Source organism: Emys orbicularis, chromosome 18, assembly GCF_028017835.1.
Source record: "Emys orbicularis isolate rEmyOrb1 chromosome 18, rEmyOrb1.hap1, whole genome shotgun sequence".
Lineage (NCBI taxonomy): Eukaryota > Metazoa > Chordata > Testudines > Emydidae > Emys > Emys orbicularis.
The window spans coordinates 12,954,319-12,969,584 of record NC_088700.1 but is presented as its reverse complement, the minus strand read 5'-3'; the positions used below and the strand labels follow the sequence as shown (position 1 = coordinate 12,969,584).

Here is a 15,266-nt window from a genome sequence, read left to right as displayed (position 1 = left end):
CAGGGCTGTGTTCCTTTAAGAGCCAAGGGCAGGCAATGAAGAATTTCAGTTTCAATCTGGCTTCTAAATTTGGAGGTTTGGGAAGGGAGGGCTCAGGTTTCAGCTGGAAGGGAAGGAACTGACAGGAAGGCACTGCACAGAGCCGTCCCCCCCCCTCCCCCTCCAGTTACTGACAGAGGAACCATTTACAAAAGGCTGATTCTCTTGGGAACAGAGAGGCAGGAACGCAGCGTCTGTGAGTAATTTCCTGCTCAATATGGCTGCTCTGACTCACTACATTCCCCTGGGGTCACTGCGGGACTGCAGCGCTCTTGCTGTCTCTCTCGCTCTCTCCAGCTCGCTCGTTTTCTCTCTCTTCTCCCTTTGTGGCAAAAATGAGCTAATTTTTTTTTCTCCTTCTCTGCCCTCCCTCCCCAGTTCGAAACAATAGCAAAGTCTTCTGCTGGAGCGGACACGGGTTAGGAAGGCCGCGGTCACAGATGCGTCAGGTGCTCCAGGCGCCCAAATCCTGTATGGCTTGAACGTGGGTCTGGCCATCCTTACCAGCTTTTTCAGAGCTTCCCATCTGCCTTCACTCTTTCTGGCCAGGAGCAAAGCCAAAGGGGTTGATCAGGGCTGTGCCAGTCTGAACGAAGGAGGGACTGGAGAACAGAATGAGGCTTGTGGCTGAAATGCATGCAGCAGAATCTTCCATAAAGGGAGAGATGCTTTTAAAAACTGCCTTGCAGTGCATCCCGAGCACATGAGACTTGGGGCATGTCAGCTGGACTGTGCCAAACCTCGTCAGTATAACCCCCTGACGTGCACCATCTTCTCAGTCACACACTGGTCATGATGGGATGCCAAATCTTTGTGCTTAATAACACACCAGCTCCATTTAATTTTGTGTGTGTTTCATCTTGTATCTGCAAGGAAAACATGTGCGCGCACACACGAAACGAAGGGGAGCAGGAACGGTTTAGTGGCTCATCAGTCATTCCCCAGCTCAGAAGAACTGCAAAGAGGAAGCAGAAATTCATCTGTGTTCTCATCGCAGCTGTTCAGAGCAGACAGAACTACAGAACTGTTACCCACAATGCTTCAGCCCTGAGGTCAATGGAGTCTAAATGTTGTCCTCTGAGTGATTTTTTTTTTTTTTCTTCCTCTTCTTCCTTGTAAATTGCTGCCACTTTGCCTCTGCAGAAGGGCAGCAGTTTCTCACAAATGGATTGATCAGCTTTTTTACAGCAGGCAGCTTCAAAAGCATAAACACTTTTCCCCGCTTGCTGTGTGTGTGTGGGGGGAGGTTAGTTATTGAAGACCCAGGGTGCTCCTATCATGATAGTCAAAAAGACTCTTATTTCCCCATGATCCTTTTTAGCCTGAGCTTTGGCCTTGTGGTTTATGAAGTCATGAGAATTTCGCTCAGTCAGATTGGCTGCATTATTTTTTTCTCCCTAAGGGTCTGTTTAGTTGGTGGAGAGTGGCAAACAATAGGATAATCTAGAGGCAGCTGTCCCTGGGTTTAGCTCCCCCTAACCCCACCCCCCAAAATCTATCTCTGGAAAGAAGCTAGCATCAATGTTTAAACACTATAGTTAAAAAAAATTAATTAAATCCATTGCCCGTTTGCTGCGTCTACTGTAAGGTGGAGCCTTGCAGCTTCACCAGCAACGTGAAATGCAGGAACTTTAAAGAACTGCTAGACCCCCTGTAGCCCATCTCTGCTCATGGCAGGTGCAGGGTTTGGATCCGAGCGCAAGAGCTGCTGCCAACCTGCATTGCCCTCTGTATTCACGGTTGGCGGTGGTGGTGGCTGCTGCTGGTTGTTGATCTGAATGGAGAATGAGTCATTTTCTTGGAAAGCCCAGCAGCAGTGTTGCATGGGGAGGTTTCTGGGTAGAATGGGAGCAGCGCTGAGCTGGACTGTTTGTTCTTAAATGAATTCATACAAGGAGAAGGAAAAAATGTGATTAGACTAGAATGTGGGGCAGAAAATGCTTAGCGCTTTCAGGGTGTGGGGGGCTGGGATACCCCCCTCCTTGGGTGGTAGTGCTGCTGCAGGAGGGCATGTGGAAGGAAGGAGGGGAGGGCGCGGTGACATGGATGGTGCTTGGGTCACACAGCCCAGCAGGAATGTTTGTTGAAGTGAGCGTGACTGTGAGTCACTGGGCTGGTGCACAAACTTCCCTGTTGGCTCGGCTCCCTTAGCTCTCTTCCTCTGTGTTTTAGATGAAGACTGGCCCTTTCGCTGAACACTCCAACCAGCTGTGGAACATCAGCGCTGTACCTTCCTGGTCCAAAGTGAACCAGGGTCTCGTCCGCATGTACAAGGCAGAGGTGAGTGAAGGGGAAGGAGAGATGAGTGTGGTCTCACCTGATCCGGCATGCAACTCCTGCCTTGCAGGTCACAGCAACCTTTCAGATTAGCTCTTCTGTTCTTCTGCTAGTGCATCACTTCCTACACAGCACCTCCTTCAAGCTGGGTGCAGGGCACCTCAGAGCTCCTACAGAGCCAGCAATCATCCACTGACTTTTTGCTCCAAGAGGCTAAGGCTTGCGTACAGCACCACCCTCCTACGCTGCTCCCCATAGCGCCCCCTGGTGGGAGAGTCTGGATCTAGAGCCTGTGGCAAGCTCCTCCCATACACACTGTACACTGATACATATAACATCTCTTCTGAGAGGCTGGGCCTGGAGTACCTCTGAGCTTCCCCCAAAGCTAACACACTTACCTCAGTCTTTAGATGATGTTTGCCTTTGTTCATCTCTCTCTTTTTCTCTCGTGCTAATTCTAGGTGTCCAGATTAAGAGCTGTTGCTTGAAGCAATTGTACTGCTGATCCATACATAGGAATTGCCCAAACTGAACTAGATCAGTTGCCCACCCCCAGTGTGGAGACTCCTGAACCAATCTGAGTGTCTGCTCTTGATTGCAGCTTGCCCACATTGTCAGACACCAAATCAGTTAAATCAGTGCAGCTTTGGTGTGTAGACAAGGCCACAGCCGCAGCCTGCCTTCCCCTCAGCCCTGTTGCTCCACTGTGCGATCAGCTCATGAGACTTGCTCTGTAAACCTTGACCTGGGGGATTGGGCAGCTGTGGCTGTAACATCTCTCTCCTTCCCCCCACCTACATGTACACCTCTTGCGGCACTTAAGGAAGCTGGACAGGCACTTCCACCTATATTGCGCCTTCGGGGGAAGGACGGGGGAGCTGTAGGCCGAAGGAACTGTTCTGCTGCTGGGGAAGCACATTGGCATGGCTCAGCGGCAGGGTTCTGGTTATGGGCCTGTGCAGGGTTAGAAGACCGTGGGATGCCATGAGCTAGTGCCCTTCCCTTCCTGTGTGGCACTCTGTACAGTGTAGCTGCCTGGCACTGGAGGCACCATCGCTCCCCAGGTGTAGGTTTTGAAGGGGTTAATATCCTCCTCAGTGCTCTCAGGTCCAAGGCAGGCAGGCCATGCGCCTATCACCAGGAGATAAGGCAGAGTCTTGACTAAGCAGCACCACTCAGTGTGAGTGCATGAAAGGGTTAACTGTGCCTATCCTCCTCCACTCTCCCCCTTCCCTTCTCCCCTCCCCCTTCCCTTCCTCTGAGCTTCACATCCTGTGTTTAGGTTCCAGCCCACATACCTCTCTAATCTGTGAGGCGTCACTCCCAGGGACCGTGCTGGCTCCTTCCGGCTGCAGCTCAGCTTTCCTCTGAAGAGCTGGGATCGCCAGGCAGTGGGGTAATGCCCCCACCGCTCCCCTGCTTCTCTGGCTCCTTCAGCTCAGCGGCTTTGTGCTGCCTCCTGTGTCTAAACCAGAGCTACAGCAAGTGCCAGTACTGCTCCCGGGGCTGGGGCCTCTGCCCTGTAAGAAACCCGAGGCCAAATTCTCTGGGGTGACCCATCCGAGCCTGTGGTTACCATAGCAGAGGATTTGGCTCCAAGAGGACTATTAAAGCACACCGGGGTTCTCCAACCTACCAAGGTGTGAGAGTGACCTGCTTGCTGCTTACCCCGACCCGGCCCTTGCCTTTGGGCTATTTTCCTATCATAAATATATGCAAACTGCTGTTCCAGTACTACTACTCCAGGCTAGTGCTCTGAGTGCAGGACTCAGTAAGCCTGGAACGCCTGCGTCCAATCCTGCCTCTGACACAGACTCCTCCTCTGGGCTACAGCAAATCTCTTCACCTCTTGGTTTCGCAGGACTGCCAAGGAACTGTCTGTGTCTGTGAAGCACTTTTTGAGACTGGGAAGTGGTCATGGTGTCTGGCCATTTCAAGGGGTGTGTGCTAAATGTATCCCCATCCCTGACATCCTTTGGGGGCCGTGACCAAGACACCAACGTTGTTAATACTAAATCATACATCTGTGTAGCGCCTTCCTTCCTTCCTTCCTACAGTTACTGACTGAAATGCAAACTACACACAGGCACCTGGATACAATGCTAATGGTGCTCTTGAAATGCCTAGAGATGCATCCACCTCTGGGGAGAAATGCAGAAGCTTTTAAACTGTGTGCGATATCATGATACAGTAGTTTAGGAAAGAAGTGGAAAAATGCAGAGTACAGTTGAAATTTGCAGGACTTATTTTGACAGGATGAACCTTTTGACAAGGACAATCGGGTTAATGCTCCTGTTAAAAAGTGCTGTTGGCTCTCCAGTAACCACAAGTGGCTAGGATCTCATCTTCTCCAAAAGCTTGGGCCCTCGCACCACACAGGGCGCTCTGAATGCCACGATGGGTATATACAGACTCACCAGCACCGGTTCCTGCTAGCTACTTTGGACGTCTCCCATTCGACTACTGATTCCAGCAGTTCCTGCTCCGTTTGTGGGATCAGACAGGAGCATAGCAGATGATGCCGGGCATTGCTTTTAGCCATAATGGTGTGGGTGTTTTGTTTTTTTTATTTTTAGTGTTTTTAGTATGGCTGAGCAAATTTTAGCCAAGAACTTCCAAAAGTGATGAGTAATTTTTTAGTTTGGGTGTCCAACTTGAGGCACCTTGAGATAGCAGTGAGCCTCCACCCTTTGAAAATCAAGCCCCCTCAGGATGTCTCAAGTTGGGCACCTAAAATCACTCTTGAAAATCTTAGCCCTTAGCTACTGGTCCCTGAAGCAAGTTTATATTTCCTCCCAGCAGCACTGCATTTGCCAACCCTTCCTTCTGCCATCCCTCTCTCTCTCTCTCTCCATGCTGCCAATGGTAGCAGACAATACTTAGGTAAAGGGAGCTCCTAATTGCTGGCTTGAATCTTGGTTCATCCCCCAGGCAGGCAGCTGCTGTTGACAGAGCTGGGGGGGATTTGCATTCTTGTTCTTTCTCACTTGTGAATGCTCACTCTTTCTCACTGCTCTCTCAGGCTGGCTAAGATCTGAGCAAGGCCACTGACTTTTTCTTCCCCCATGGCTTCTTGCTGTTGATTAGATTACATTAACTCAATCTTCAGTATGGAGGCACCAAGCCAGCAATGTTCCAGCTATTTAACGGCTTCTCAGGTATATGTCTGCTGTGATTGATGGTGAGAAGCATCCAATGTCATCCAAACACTGAAGTGCTGCCACATCATCCTAACAGGCAAGTGGAGCCAGCAAGAAAGAAGGGGAAGGGGTCATTCTTTACCAGTTGTCCTGGAGAAGATGGAAGTCCATCCACTCAAAACTATTTGATGCCACATAACAATATGGGGCAACTGTCAAGAATAAGATCTAAGATCTGGATCGTTTAGAAGGCAAACTGGTTGCGTCTTTCTCATCTTTGCACCTCTCTGACTCTTGAATGCAGCAAACCTAAAATAGGAATAATTCCCTTGCGAGTGGGATATGTTCTCTGGATCCAAGGATTCTGTGTACAAGGCCTGTGGATGAGCAGTGGGTTGCAAACAAAGTATCTTCTGCCTTTTTTAAATGGATGAAGTTTTTGGCTGGAAGTGAGAGGGACTTTTCTTATCCTCTTTTCCATCAAAGGACAGAGAATGGAGCATGGCTAAAGCAGCAGCTGTGGTGTGTTCTCCTGAGCCTACTCTGAATTTCTTGTCCTTTCCCTCTCAGCTGCAGTCAAATGGGGAATACTTTCCATCAGGACTAGTCTAGTCCCAATCCTATCTGCAAAGGCTGCAGGAGAGACACTAATCCTGCTTCTGCTGGTGCTGGAGGAGGAGAGGTCTCTTTGCTGAACCGCTGGCCTCACTTTCCGGCAGGCTGGCTGGAGGAGGAGTCCCTGCCTCTTGTGGAGCTCCTCAGTTTACCCTGCACATGTTTGAGGCCTAGGTGCTGTAGCATATAGTGGACTAAATACCCATGCTTTGCTTTAGTGGTGGAATCTGTTCAGCAGGAACCCAAACCAGCCAAGTTCTACAGCAGCACATCTCCTGTAGAACCTCTGGGGGCAGTGGAGATACTAGAAGCCACCTCAGCTCCACCCACCAGGGTCTTAAGGCTTCAGTTTGCTCTCTCCTTCCTCTGGGTCAGCTTCGCCTACATGTTCTCACAGCTTTCCAGCTCTGCTTCCCTGAAGGCTCCTCTCAGCATTTGCAGGGGCTTCCTCCAGGGTTACTATTTCCCCAGCAGGTATTCAGCCCTGCCGCATCCCACCTCCGGTCTCAGAACCTTTCCAACTTGTTTTGGTTTCTGTGCATTGTGAAGAAGTTGAATTCTGCTGGAAGCAGCCTGACCTCTGGCCCTTGCTGGAATTCCACAGGCCTGGGGGCCTTCTCAGAAATCCCACTGCTTCCCCGATGACGACAGCACCATGACAGCTGCCTGCCTCTGGCTGTAAACCCCGTCTGTGCTCCGCACTGGGGGAGGGTGAGCTGTCCTTCTTCCCCCAAGGAGCCATGCAAGTGCTTGCTGGTTTCCGGCATGCCAGCAATGGATCCTTCAGCTCGGTTAGTGGAGACAAAGGCCCGCTCGCCCACGGAAGGGTGTGCTGTCACAGTGCCAGGCCCCCTCGCAGGTACTGACTCCTGCCTCTCTCTCAAATACAAAATCAAGACTGCTTTAAAAGAAGTGACTGCAGCAGAAGTGTTTGCCCCCTAGGCAGAAGGGCAGGGAGAACTGGGGCTCTCTGAGGAAGTTTCAGAAGATCTAGATGAACCTCTGGAAAAGGAGTCTGGATTTACATTCCCACATGATGGGATTGTTCCGGTTCTGCTGCAATGTGGTGAGCAGCATTCCTGACTCGTCATCCCAATCCTCCAGCATAGACAAGGCCTGAGATGGCTGTGCCTGTGATGTGCCAGGGAAGTATGGCTGGGACAATGAGTGCATGGAGTGGCTGGTTCTCTTGCTTATCCTTATGGTTCAGCACATCGTCACAGGAGCGCTGCTTCTGCCAGCACTGTTTGGAGCGTTCACGTGACGTGTCTGCTGTCACCAGCCCATTCTGGGATTCCCGAAGGACCTATTTCAGAGTGCTTAGCTTCATTGTTGGGAATAGGCTCTTCTGGGAAACTTCCAAACACAAGGCACTGCAGAGTGCAAGGGAGTTAAGACAGGCTGCAGAACTCATGACTTCCCATCTACGCTGGAAAGAAACAACGTCCAACTGCATCAGCTCAGCCTCACCTGAGCTAAAGATCGTGTCTCGGGTATTGCAGTCAGTTGGTGTGACTGCTGCTTGTCGAATGTTTAGGACAAACGTTCAAACTCAGGGCCTTCCACCCAATGATTGCTTTCAGTGCACCTTTACTTAGAGCCCAAGTGGAATACCCATCCAATGCAACAAGGCCTAAGCCCCGTGCAACCAGTGCTCAGATCGTCATGGCTTCCTCCTTTTAAAGGTAGTCAGAGCCTACACTAAAGGGTCGGTGAGACTGTTTTATTTTTTTATTTTTAATGCGTAAAAATACCCTCCTGCCTCTGACCAGTTTCCCACACTCAGTTCTCCATTGAACAAGACTTCAGGAGACAGATGCCTACTGGTGCTGAGAGGAGAGAGTAAAGCTCCCTCTTCTAACTGACCAGAGAACGACTGGTGCCATGGCATAAATCTCTTCCATTGAACTCCTGGTGGAGAGAGGATCTCCTGCGGGGGGAACCCAAGCTAGGAATTTGCTCGGAGCTCCCTGTATGCAGACTGGGGAGCAGGGGGGAATGTGGTAGTGTTCTTCTAAGGGCACTTCTACACCTAAACACTGGAGCTGCTCCGCTGTAGCGCGTCAGTGAAGATACTACCTATGCAGGCGGTAGGGCTTCTCTCGTTGGGATAGGTAATCCACCTCCCCGAGAGGCAGCAACTAGAAGAATTCTTCTGTCGACTAGCCCTGTATGCTCAGGGTTAGGTCGGCTTAACTACGCTGCTCAGGAGTGTGGATTTTTCCCACCTGTGCATGACTTATTTAAGGCAACCTTGTAGACCAGGCCTTACTCTGCTCACTCTTTTTAAGGTTTTATTCACAGCCATAATAGTGAGAGCTGGCTCTTTGGAATCTACAGCCTGGTCTACACGAGGAAATTAGGTCGGTATAACTACATAGCTCAGGGGTGTGAAAAGCAGACCCACTCCCTAGTGTAGACAGGGCTAGTCAATGGGAGAATTCTCCCATCAATCCAGCTGTTGCCTTTCCGGGAGGTGGAGTTACCTTGCCAAGGGGAGAACTCCTCCCGTCAGTGTAGGTAGTATCTTCACTGACCCAGACAGGCCCGAACATTCTGGAGAGCAAGTCAGTAGCTTCAGGGAGGTGTTGACATGGTGTATTGGTTGTTTCCATGCCCTGTCTGAATGCCAGTGCAAATGGCTTCCACTGGGTAACCAGGCTAGAGAACATCATAGAACGACCAGCCTAACCCACCCAGGCAGGGTCCCCAGGCCCTGCTGCCAAGACGAGAGCCCAACTTAAAATAGCACCAGCTGCAGCTGCCACTGCAGAGTGAAGTGCTCGGTTCCAGTGCTGCAGGCGGATTGCTCCTTCTCTCTCTGTGGGCGCTCCTTTCTGCTGCTTCCTGGTCTGTCTGTGGTCTGTAGTGCTGCCGCCCCTGCTGCATTGGGAGCGCACCTGGCATGCAGTCTGGTTCACATTCACCCCATGAGCATTGTCCTCACTTGTTGGCAGCGGGTGTTGGTGTGAGGCAATTGAGGGACTTATTCGCTGGGGCGGAGGGAGCTGGGTGTAGCCCTGCTGCCCTGTAAACTGTAGAACTCCCCAGGATATGATGGTGACACATCCCACTGTGCCGTAATGGAGTGAGCCCTTCGCAAGCCTGGGTTCCCTGTGCTGGAGCGGATACCCCTCTTTGTCCTGTTTGAAAATCTTTTCCATTTATTCTACTCCCTCTCTGCAGGGAATGGCCATTTTAGAATCTAAATGGTGCTGCCCATTTCTGTTGGCACCAGATCCTTGTGCCCTAGCAGAGGAGAATGCCCTCCAGCCCCGCTCTCTGTCCCAGTTCAGAGCGCGATTGCTCCTTCAGCAGCTGTTGGATGCTCACGCAAATGTGAGTCTTGCATGCCCCTCTGGGCCGTGACAAGGATCCACTTCATACCCCTCCATAGGAAAGGCCAGGTGCTGAGAGACTGCTACAAAGGCCTTTCCTTTGATCCAGCTCGTTCCTCTTGACACTTGGCCTTGCCCATGGCAAAGTATCCAAAATGAATCCTTTTTTTTAATAGTGCACAGATTCACCCGCTCCCACTCTCGGCCATGCACCCTGCTTTGGATTAAACCCACTGGCTTTCCTTCTGTTCTCTTCAGGTGTGTGGAAGCAGGTCACGTTCCTCCGCTCCCATTGTGGCTGTGCATCTGTCTCATTCCCAAGCTCGCAGGAAGCAGTTGTGTGGCCTGAGGTGTGATGCCTGGCTGGAGAGCCCTACCTCACTGCTAGTTTGCTTTGCACACCCTTTTCCCTTCCAGGTGTTCCTTTCATTCCTCGGACTCTCTCTCTCCTCCTGCCTTCACTTGGGTTTGGCCTGACCGCAGCCTGTTCCCTTGGGAAACGCCTCTTGCGAGGTGCATGGGTTGGTTGTATGCTCTACATTGGAGCCACCGTCCCTGCTTGTGCAACTGCAAACATGGGACCCTGACAGATGCTTGTGTTGGCTTTGTGGGAGTTCTTCTCTGCTCCTCCTCTTTCAGGAACAGCAGGAGGGAGCAAGCACACTCCTTTATGTCCTGTCCCTGCATGTTCATTGAGGGAGTTGGTACTGTACAGCTGGGTCTCAGAGGAGCAGCCTCTCCTTCCCATGGCCGTCCCATTAGCAAGTGGCCTGAGTTACATCAGTGTTAACAGAAAAGGTCATATGCTAGAAAATACAGTTCCAGATGGTGCCCGGTGCGACTGAAACCTTATCCAGAGAGCCCAAAGATGAGGTGCCTAAAATGATTAGGGGCATGGAGAGCCCACTCTGGGAGAACAGAGTGAAAAGACTTTTGTGGTTAGGGGACTGATAAGAAGAGAACACAACAGAGGTATATAAAATAATGAATTGGATGGAGAAGGTCAGTCGATACGTCTGTCTCTCAAAATAAGGGTGCAGCCTGTGCAGTTGAAAGGCAACGGATCTAAAAGCAAAAAAAAGGAAATATGGTTTTGGACCATGTATAATTAACGTGGGAAACTCATTTCTGCAAAACATTTGAATCCAAGAGGCCAGAACTGCCGATCCCAGAGCTGAGGTGGCAAATCTCTTCCCCACGTAGATTTCTGTAACTCCCGTGTGTTCTTTGCCCCTGGATCTTCGTTGTGGCAAGGTGGTGAACTTAAAGGTAGTGATAGAGACATGACTACTGAGGTAAATCGCCCTCCTCTGCTTCCACTGACACTCGGGGCCTGAATGTCCGAAGGGCTAAGCTCTCGAAGTCCAGCTGAGGACAAGGGGCATTATGGGCACTCAGAATCAAGGCCATGGTGTCTCTGGAATGAGCTGAGGGAGAGAGTCATCAAGGTAGCTCTTCCTTCGCAGTCCCTCTGGATCTCAGAGCTGAGCTGCCCTGTGTTTGTTGCCCACATGGGTTCCTGAGCCCCAATCTCAGGCTGGAAGTGGGTTAACTCTGGGTTGTTTGTTCAAGTGGAAATGTGCTCTGGTTTTCTCTGCTTCTGGTGGGGGTGATCCCCTGCCTGCAGCACGCTGGTTTTACACCTCTCCTTCTCTGTTCCCGCAGTGCCTGGAGAAGTTTCCTGTGATCCAGCACTTTAAGTTTGGCAGCCTGCTTCCTATCCAGCCTGTCACATCTTAGAGACCGTGGGAGGAGTCGATGCAGTGGAGACGACAGTGCGGCGCTCTTCCTCCTCCTCCTCCCTTCCTCCTCCTCACCTCTCCAGCCCCACAGCCCATTCATCCCTTTGTATTTACAACTAGAGAAAGTTACAAAGCACTTAGTGACCTTGCATGAAAGAAGTGGCCAAGAGCAGCTGCTCATGCAAGTGCTCCCCACACTGACTAGAAAGGGACAAAACCAGTGCTGGGCTTCTAGCCTCCAGTGCGTTCAGTCTTACACTGTTCGTGGCTCGAAGGGCTGCCGTATACTGAGCTGGGCGTGAGGGTGGCTTGAATGGGGTTGGGGTAGGGGATACGTCTAGTATGGCTTTACAAGAAGACCTCTGCTCTTTATCCCCCGGAGGTAGGGGGTTGGGAAGGGGAGGAGGATATGTAGTGGGGGTGGGGCGGTTACAGTTTCACTGGAATCTTTTGCTGTCTTGTTTGAGGAACCCAAGGTGTGTAGACCAGGCCTTCGATTCCATTAAAAAAAAAAAAAAAAAGCCATCTCTCGCTGTTATGGCTGTGAAGAAAACCTTAAAAAGAGGTCCTGGGGTGTGAACGTGCCTGGGTGTCAGGAGGCCCCAGTGTCTCTGCTGCTGCCTTTGCTTGCAAAGGGTGTTTTGCAAGGGGTAGAAGAAGTGGTTGGAAATCCCTGTGGGTCACATGAAGCCAGGGTGCTCTCTCTCCCCTAGCCTGCGTAAGAAAATTTTGTCTTTTTCTCCTCCAACCCCTATCCCTGCTAAACTTCCTTGAGTCTTCCTTTCACACCACCTTGTCCTCTCCAGGGTACCAGCTGGGAGCCCCACCCCTGCCAGCCTAGGTCCTAGAATGCTGAGCTGGCTTTGGAGCTGGAGATGGGCTCAGGGGAAGGCTTTGGACACCAGATGGTTGCATTTATGTGGGAATGGCTCTACAAAGACACTGTTCTAGCAGAGCCTGAGCCAGTTACTTCCTCCCCTCGGTAGCTAACGGGCACAAACTCCACATCAGGTACCCGTGCCCTCTCCATCAGTACTTTGGGCTCAGCTGAGGCTGGGCATGGCCCCCTTCTCTACACCCACCTTCTCCTGTGCGGTGTTTAGCAGCCACTAGAATGGGGGCAGCCTTAATGTCCTCACTGTAATTTATCATGGCTGCTTTTGCTTGATTATAAGTTGTAGTGACAGCCCTATAATAAAGGGATTTTTCCCATTCAGTAGCACATCCCCACACCCTGTAGACGTTACTGTAGGGAATGCAGCATAGGGCAGGTATATTGGCTTTAAATCTGTTATTTAACTGCTGGAAACAAAAGTCTTTCACCTCCCTCATTCCCTGCAACAGCTGCCACCCTACCGGGGCAAACTGTACAATTATTTTTACCAAAACCCCATGAAAGCACCAGACATGCTCTGTGTTTCCCAAGATGGGCAGGTTGTTTAGAAGGCTTACTCAGCGTGCTTAATTCATACAGCGGTTCTAGACTCTCACTTCCAGTGGCTTAGACTTAGGGGCACCTCTGATTAAATGAGGGGCTTAGACATGCCTTTGGTAATTAGCAGTGCTAGAAAAGGAATGGCAGAAAACGGATGGGATGGATTTGAGGGTAAATCTTACATGTTCGCTTGGGTCTGACAAAGATTCTTTTTAAGTTCCTAGCTCGAGAGGGCAAGTTTACTCCCGGGGTATTAATAAACATTGGGTTGGAGTGTGGCAGGGGTTAGCACCAACTGTGTGTAGCAGGGGCACTTTTTTGTTTGGCTTTCTTAGCGAGTGCAATACCAGTTTTTCTCCCGCTGCTGTCATCTGCAGCCAGCCTGCCTAACCTTTTCCATCTGAGCCCCTTGATTGCTATTAAATGATTGGAAAAAGTTTATTTTGCTCATGGAATTGGGTTTTTCACAATTTTCTCTTTGGCTGCATCTCCTGGAATGAGCCTCTTCCTTCTCCAAAGCTTGTGCCCTGCTGCTGGGGGAAGAAGGGATGAGAAATGCATTTAAGTTCAGGTGCAGTATCTGTTTCTTGGGCTAAAAAGGCAAACCCTGGCCAAGCTGCAGCTGTCCTCTCTATCCCAGTGCTTGGGCCTGAGCTAGTGCAGCATGGGACAATTGCAGATGAACCGAATCTGCTGGTTTTGTTTTTTTACATAGTGGCTTTATCAACTTACATTTTAAATAAAATGTGAAAAATCCATCCCTGTTTTACTCCTAAATCATTAACAGGATATCTCTGTAGAGTTAAATTACAAATAACTCCACTGGAAAAGTGACTTAGGAAGACTTTAACCTGTCAGGACCCCTGAGCATTCTATATTCTGGTGCTGTAGTTAAAAGGATGCAGTTCAGGGACCAGAGCACAGTGTTCTAGACCGAGGAGGCCTGGTTCTCATCTTGCCCTTATTTCCTCATTGCATGACCTTCGGCAAGTCCTACCATGCAGTAAAACAGGTCTAATAATAGCTGCCTGGCAGACTGGGCATGACTTAGGCTGAGATTTTCAAAGTTGTCTAGGAGATTTGGACAGCACATTCCCTTTAATTTTAATGGGAATTAGGCTTCCCATTCAAACTAAATGAAAGTCGAGACCTCAATGTCTGCAGAGCTGTCTCTGATCCTTGGTGAAAGATGCAATGAAAGTAGAGCACCAAAAGGGTACATTCCTTACATTGCATTAGGTTTTAGTGATGCCACCAACCTTTACTGGGGCCAGCCTGTAACTCTGGATGGGGGACATAAGGAGGAGCTAATATGGAATTATTTATTTATGGACCATCTAAGTCTGCACCCTCATTCTGTTAAGGATTTGGAATCTTAAGCAGCTAGTGTTTGTGTGAATCCTATTGGTCCACCTTTAACTTGCCCTCAATAATCTGGCAATAGGCTGCTTCCATTCCTTGGTCGTTACTGTGATCCCCGTCAGATCTCAACTGACGGCCTGTTTGGGTTTTGTCCCTTTCCCTGAGTGTTCCACGTGCATGCATCACACTACCTGAAGCACCACCTGGCTTCCCCCAGGTCTGCAAAAGCAATACCTGAGCATCCCACCTCCCCATGTTCTCCGATATTGTGGTTTTAATTAAAAATCTGTGTGTTTTGCACCTGGTGATTGTGTTCGACTGTGTTGGAATGGGGTTAGCCATTTGGTGGCTCTGCTTCCAAAGCTAACGGCTGCAGCTCTGACTCTTCCTGGGTGCTTTCTATCCCGGTCATTGATCGCTCACACCAAAAATGAATGGCCCTTGTGCTTAAGGATACATTTGTCTCATCCAGTTCAGTAGTCAGGCCTTCTCTGTTTGCATCATTATTGGATCTTTGTGTAAATTTACTACAAACCATACGCAACCAGCAAGTCCTGGAGGCCCACTCCCCTCCAGGCAAATACCTCATGGGGATTCCGAAACTCCCATGAGCTGAGCCATTTCAATGGTCAGGTTCATTCTGAGGCAGGGTAAGAGCTGAACTGACGCCATCTCCCCTGTGAGGCTGGCCTGCTGTGGGGTTGTAAAACATGGCTTTATGGGATGGTTCAAGAGAACAGCTTTGTCTAGCTGCAACCTGGAACCTGTGGCTGGATCTTCTCAACAAGATAAACTGAAGCTTGCAGAAGTTCTGAATAAACTCTAGTGTTACTGTCAATAGGTTATATCCTTCCCTTCTGTTTGGCCTGCCTGGCCTGGGTTTTCACGCTGCTCAGGGTGATAGTGTGTCACGGGAAAGGATGGGACAACTGAGTGTCAGCTGTCACGTATAGCTACATGTTTTCTTTAAAGGTACTTGTATTTTCCTTAAACATCTCCCTGGGAGAATCAGCTGCATTATTGAAAAGAACAGATGCTCTGGGCTTCCCACCATCTTCCCCTCACACCACGGCCAAAATTCTTGAACAAAAAATAAAAAATTAGGTAGTCAGAATCTCTTAAACATCCATTTATCAAGGATTGGGGAATGTTTATATCAATTGCATTTAAACAGTATATTAATAAATCTCTTGCTAAAATCAGAACAAAGTCATTTCCACAAGCTTCCAGCTGTTGTTTATTGCAGTTGCACTCAAAATCCCTAATCAGGGTCAGGGCCTATTTGGGGTAGGTCGTGTACAAACACATAGGCAGACCT

General features: G+C 49.8%; 1 protein-coding gene across 1 annotated transcript in view; it reads left to right on the top strand.

Annotated features, from left to right (window-relative positions):
* PTPA (protein phosphatase 2 phosphatase activator) overlaps positions 1–14,251 on the top strand; it is a 39,277-nt gene extending 25,026 nt beyond the window's left edge. Inside the window, exons 9-10 of the mRNA XM_065418700.1 lie at positions 2,212–2,319; positions 11,075–14,251. Of these exons, the coding sequence (XP_065274772.1) occupies positions 2,212–2,319; positions 11,075–11,149 (183 nt within the window). The 3' untranslated portion in view covers positions 11,150–14,251. The remainder of the gene's footprint in view (positions 1–2,211; positions 2,320–11,074) is intronic.
* Positions 14,252–15,266: the final 1,015 nt, after the last annotated feature.